Below are 6,163 nucleotides of genomic sequence, written 5' to 3'. Positions count from 1 at the left end.
CGGGCGGCCGCTAGTTAGTTTATAAAATGATGAATCATTTCATAATACTTACTCTTAATGATACAGAACTACCTACATAATTTTAATGCTTTTCTATGCCATTACATATTATGTGACACACAACGAGGGGCAAGTGCTAGTAGAAGCCTGACCTAATATAAGTACATACTATCAACCTCAAACTATGAACAAACGGTCTCAAATGCCACATTTATTCCTATAAGAGTACTTAATTATAGACCAAGTTGAATTTCGGCTGTTTTCCTCTTATATTTTATCACCTGTTTTATTTATTCCCAGTGCGCACTCCAAATATCTTCAATCTTGGCCCTAATCACCGCAGCGCTACTGTACATAATGTACAAGAACATGACCGCAGTGCCTGAGCTACCACAGCTTGACTACAATGAGTGGTGGGGCCCCAACGAGTCGCAGTCAGACTCCATCAGCACTGCTGTGATACCGTACAGGATTGTGTTCTCTGAAGCTGTGAGTATTTGTTTACAAACTTTAACATTTCTATCAGCCTATAAACATATGCTTAGAAAAGGATATGATGACAATATGATGTCGTGCCCTGCGTGCCCAAAAAACTGCACGCAGGAAGATTTAATGAAGGCTCTGACAACGTCACTCTTGTGGCGGAGTTTTGGGCTGACATTGTGTAGGTATGTTCTCGACGCGACAACAAGAAGAAGAAGGATAGGATGACCTTGACCCTGACTTGGCTTGAGCTCAAACAATACCGTGTACCATACAATCATACTACGTTTTTCTCTTCAGAGTAAAGCTATTACATACCTATTGCATTTTATATAGCTAGGTTTATGTAATACCTACCTGTCTAAACTTTTTTCGCCTGTTCCCAGCCTGACCGCTCATTAAGCGCTGCAGCCACAGCCGATCAGAATGAGGGTTAATTAACCTCGCTTTGTCAGCAACACGAGTAGATTTAGTATTTTGTCTGAAAATCACTGATACAACTGGAATGTAGTATTGGACAAGCTTAATAAATTCCAAAGTGTAGTGGTATCAAACTTGATAAGCCAGGATAGATTATGTTGTGTGAATACATTTTAATATCATTATAGAATCATCATCATAAAGGTAGCATTAAGGCGCTGGACGCAGGCCGCTACCAACCGGGCAACATGGAAAGCTTTGGGGGAGGCCTTTGTTCAGCCGTGGACGTCCTATGGCTGAGATTATGATAAGATGATGATCATTAAAGAAAAAAATGTCAGAAATTCTTGCATACATCTGGCGCAGGACCAGTCAGTGTGTAAATCCTTGGAGAAGCCTTTGACCAGCAGTGGCCGTCATTTGGCTATACAGGAGTTGCAGTGGTGGGAAAGTGTGGTGGGATAAGTCACGTTTACACGAGATAGGAAATTTCATAGAAAGATATCTCTATAAAATAGCTCAATCATTAACTACTATTGCAGATGATAGTAGACCTTCAATACAGAATGGAAGAGTACCGGAAGTTCGTCAAGCCAAAAACCTTCACTGACGCTGGTTGGACGTATGGAGTCAACTCTGAAGCTTTCGCAGCCTTCTTCGCCGATTGGGTCTTCAGATACAAGTTCATTGAGAGAGAGAGGTTCTTGAACAAGTTCGACCATTTCAAGACGAATATCCAAGGCCTGGATATACACTTCATGCATGTGAAGCCGAAAGTGGAGAAGAATGTGAAGGTATGGTATGAAATTCTTGTTTGAATATAGACTTAAGTAGTGTACAGGCAAGCTATCATAAGTAAGTGGTATTTTGTAACAATTATGTTATGATTTGATGTATTTAATGAGGTTGTGTAGATTTCTGAAGACAGTTTTTGAAGGCATAAAATATGGACAGCCAACATGAATTGCCCTTTCAATCAAGTATGTATTAACAAACATGACTCTTGCTGACATTGTTATACCTATTCAAATTCTAATTCTTTGTTAGCATGTAGACCATTTTCAGGGCACTTATACACTTACCAATATTATAGCTTGTCCTATCACTATTCCAAGAATGTATCATCATCAACAGCCCTTTACAGTCCACTACTGGACTATGAGCCTCCTCCACTATAGTGGAGGGTTTTGCCATAATCTCCACGCTTGGCAGGCGGGTTGGAGATCGCAGTTTAAAAGCTTGATGTTTTTTCAGAGAGCGCTGCTGCCCATTCTCTGTTTGATGTGTAGTCCCTAAGTCGCCTCTTACGACACCCGCGGGAAGAGTAGGGGTTGGTGACAAATGTATTCTACTCTGCCAAGAATGTATATTACTATTTAAATTGTTATCTTCAAGGTCTTACCTCTACTACTTCTTCATGGATGGCCTGGATCAGTGCGTGAGTTCTACAACGCGTTTCCACTTCTGACGACCGTCAGACCCGGGTGTGATTTTGTCTTCGAAGTCATCGCTCCAAGTCTTCCAGGATTTGGTTTCTCAGATGTATGTAACCAAATAATTGCATGTAGTTATCATGTTTTTTCTTGAGTGTAGTAGTAGAATAGGTATACTAGTCGACCTAAAAGGCGACTCAGAAAAAAATATGCGTACATTTCCCAATTAGACTAAGAGCTGGTGAACGCCAGACCTACGTTATTTTATAAAGGCTGAAAGTTTGTCAGCGCATGCTCCCAACATAGCTAAGAACCATGGCCAAACATGAAGTTTGGGTCATGGTGGCTTTGGCAGACAGACGGTACTAAAGGTGTGTAAAATACCAACTTAGTTACGTCATAGTATAAAGGCTGATTTTTTTATATTTCCTTCAAAATGTTATTAGAAATGACGTCATTAATTGACAGACACCTACCATGGTGGCAGCCCTTACCCAGACACCTTAAAGTTCATGAAAATGTAGTCCTACTTACGTCATACTATAAAAGCTGATATTTACATAAAATATTTGAACTATCATTTGATGAAGTTTCCTCATCAGCCAGACACTTCTGATGGTTCCTTCGCCTTGCCAGACAGCTTTTAGGGTGGCTGAAAGTGCGAACGCGAGGCACTGAGTTGTACCTTCCATCAACATGGGATGATGACTAGCTTATGCAAACACTCAAATAACTTTAGAAACTATACTTATATAAATACTGGTTAAAGGATTGTCCTCCAACTCCTAAGCCTTAAGGAGTTGTAGTTACCTTCCATCATCAGCTCATCAACATGAGATGATGATTTACAGACTCAAATACTTGAGTAACTTAAGAAAAAGTACAAAAAACTATATTTATAGTGCCTCGCGTTCGCACTTTCAGCCACCCTAAAAGCTGTCTGGCAAGGCGAAGGAACCATCAGAAGTGTCTGGCTGATGAGGAAACTTCATCAAATGATAGTTCAAATATTTTATGTAAATATCAGCTTTTATAGTATGACGTAAGTAGGACTACATTTTCATGAACTTTAAGGTGTCTGGGTAAGGGCTGCCACCATGGTAGGTGTCTGTCAATTAATGACGTCATTTCTAATAACATTTTGAAGGAAATATCAAAAAATCAGCCTTTATACTATGACGTAACTAAGTTGGTATTTTACACACCTTTAGTACCGTCTGTCTGCCAAAGCCACCATGACCAAAACTTCATGTTTGGCCATGGTTCTTAGCTATGTTGGGAGCATGCGCTGTCAAACTTTCAGCCTTTATAAAATAACGTAGGTCTGGCGTTCACTAGCTCTTAGTCTAAATAGGATTGGACAGCGTGAGGAATGTTAATTTAAATCCTCCATTTGCTTCTGATAAGTTACAGAGGATTGTTCTGCAGCGGAGACAAATAAGTTTATGATGATGATTATTTAGCATGATACACCCAAATGTAAAGCAATGGAGGTCCAGTTCTTTTATTTTCTCAATTCTCAACTATTTCTTCCAGGCAACTACTCGCCAAGGCTTATCAGCTACGAAGATTGCTGTCATCTTGAGAAATCTGATGAAGCGCCTTGGCCATGACCAGTTCTACGTCCAAGGAGGTGATTTTGGTCATATCATCGGATCTTCTATGGCCACCTTATTCCCCAAAGAAGTGATTGGCTTCCACACTAACTTGCCTTATGTCAAGTCCAGCTTGTCCGTTCTAGTTTGGATCTTAGGTGGACTTTGGCCATCTTTGGTAGAAAAAGAATTTACAGATAGACTGTACCCGGTAAATGATAAGGTGGAGTTCTTTTTGGAGGAGTCTGGGTATTTTCACATGCATTCTACTAAGCCAGATACTCTTGGTAAGTGTGTTTTAAGGTATATTCTTTCATGAGTGTAGTATTAATTTCAGTATGACGTGTATCAAGCGTTTAGAACTTTGGAAATATCTATATTCTTCTCCTTTTGTTTTATTTCTTGTAACAATTGAACATCTAAACCCTTCTTAAGTGACTTGGCTTTATTCTGTCCTTGTTTCATCCCATATTAGTTTTATCTTTGCTGTCAAAGACAATCTCCTGCATCTCATATAGGTTTATCTCTACCTGAATTATCCAAATTGTTCAGCAGTCTATCATAACAAAAATAAAGAAACATAATTATTATAGACGAATGAAAAACCTCCTCTTTTTTAAAGTCGTTAAAAATACTGCCGTTTTTCTTGCAGGTATCGCTCTCCACGAGTCTCCAGCCGGACTCGCCGCGTACATTCTAGAAAAGTTCGTCCTAGCTACAACCAAAGAGGGGAAGTACAAACAAGATGGTGGTATTGAGGGTGTGTTCTCAAATGAGGATTTGCTGGACAACATCATGATGTACTGGGTGCCAGGAACGATTACAACGTCGATGAGGCTTTATAAGGAAATGGCAGTGAATTCTAAGTTAGAAGCGGCTATTAATTTGTAAGTATTCATTAGTGTTGGCATACTAAATCGCTTTACAAAAACCTAATTATTGTAAACATCAAATTAGTTTTTAACGACATATTTAAATTACAAAATTATTAAGATATACTCGTATGTCATATTGTGGTATTTGATGTGCATCAAATTAAATGAAAACTTTTTTTCAATATTGACCAAAATTAGCACTTATTAACGACAGAAATCTATTACAAGTCAGCCCTAAAACAGCATAAATACCTAATACTGAAGGTAGAACATACGAAAAAGTACAAAAATTACAAGAAACATAAAAAGCAGAAAGATTCTCCTCAATAGGAAGAGATCTTTTCTAGACTTTTACTCAAGTTACTTAGAAAAGAGTTTACCTAAAGCTTTAGTGCCCAGTGAGAGTTTCCCCAATCCGTCCCCCGGACACGGCCTGAGCCGTGGTCCGAGCCTGCCGTGGCGCCCTCAGGCCGCGTCCGTAGTCCCCTCGATCCCACTAGAGTAAGCCCGCCGTAAGCTGGACTTTGGTCCAACACCGCGGTGGGCAACCCTCTAGTTGCGTTCGCCACTGATCGGGCGCCTTACTTATGCGCTCGATACGGCCCGATCGCGAACGTTTGTCTGCGACCGACGTGGACGAGTGAGAGCGTTACATACCGAACTTCATTACTTTATACCTAATTTTGTTTCAGAATACCAACAGACGTACCAACATGGTCCCTTAGATTGAAGCATGAGATATTCTTCACCCCCGAATTCATACTTAGATGGAAGTACCCGAACCTATTAGGAACCACCACTCTTGAAGAAGGTGGTCACTTTGCTGCATTCGAGAAACCGGTCATCTTCTCTGATGACATATTCAAAGCTGTGAAGCAGTTCCAGGAGTTTCATAAGACGAGATAATTGATGTTTGGACGTGAATGTGTGTAGTTTTGAAGGCTGATATTAAAAGTGAAGATGCCTTGATTGTACGTTTTTTATTAAAGACTTTAATTTACTCCTTCTACGATGTTTGACTGCAATGTTCCATGTTAAAGGTAATTTAATGTTTTAATTTTAATCGAATCCAGGTTTCTAAAATTTACTACACAAAGATGGAACAGTAAAATGATTTCCACGTACATTACATAGTATTTTTGCAAGTTCTATGAAAGTTTATTGTACAGTCGACGGCATATTACTACTTACTTCTATTGCACAATAGGAAGCTTTTACAGATTATTGGCTTCATATGCTATCTGTACAGTCAACGTCAAATAGTTCGTGACACCCAAAGTGGTCAAAAAGTTGGCCACAAAACCTTATTCCAAGACGTGTTGTCAATTTCTTGACTACTTTCGTAGTTACAAAACTG

The 6,163-nt window shown here is 39.6% G+C and overlaps 1 protein-coding gene across 1 annotated transcript; it reads left to right on the top strand.

Moving 5' to 3' along the window:
* Positions 1-306: 306 nt before the first annotated feature.
* Positions 307-5,776, top strand: Jheh-lp4 (juvenile hormone epoxide hydrolase-like protein 4). The gene is made up of 6 exons (XM_028308242.1): positions 307-489; positions 1,446-1,697; positions 2,299-2,445; positions 3,873-4,218; positions 4,584-4,818; positions 5,499-5,776. The coding sequence occupies exons 1-6, from the start codon at positions 358-360 to the stop codon at positions 5,710-5,712; spliced, it is 1,326 nt and encodes a 441-aa protein (XP_028164043.1). The 5' UTR covers positions 307-357; the 3' UTR covers positions 5,713-5,776.
* Positions 5,777-6,163: the final 387 nt, after the last annotated feature.

Source organism: Ostrinia furnacalis, unplaced genomic scaffold, assembly GCF_004193835.3.
Source record: "Ostrinia furnacalis isolate ACB-3 unplaced genomic scaffold, ASM419383v2 OfSCF2396, whole genome shotgun sequence".
Taxonomy (NCBI): domain Eukaryota; kingdom Metazoa; phylum Arthropoda; class Insecta; order Lepidoptera; family Crambidae; genus Ostrinia; species Ostrinia furnacalis.
Note: the sequence above shows the minus strand (reverse complement) of the source record. Positions and strands in the feature narration are given on the sequence as shown.

Excerpts from the sequence above, each read along its gene's own strand:
- Jheh-lp4 (XM_028308242.1), top strand. The coding sequence starts at position 358 with ATGTACAAGAACATGACCGCAGTGCCTGAGCTACCACAGCTTGACTAC. Across the intron at positions 2,446-3,872 it reads CAGGATTTGGTTTCTCAGAT|GCAACTACTCGCCAAGGCTT; the intron begins GTATGTAACCAA and ends TATTTCTTCCAG. Across the intron at positions 4,219-4,583 it reads TACTAAGCCAGATACTCTTG|GTATCGCTCTCCACGAGTCT; the intron begins GTAAGTGTGTTT and ends TTTTTCTTGCAG.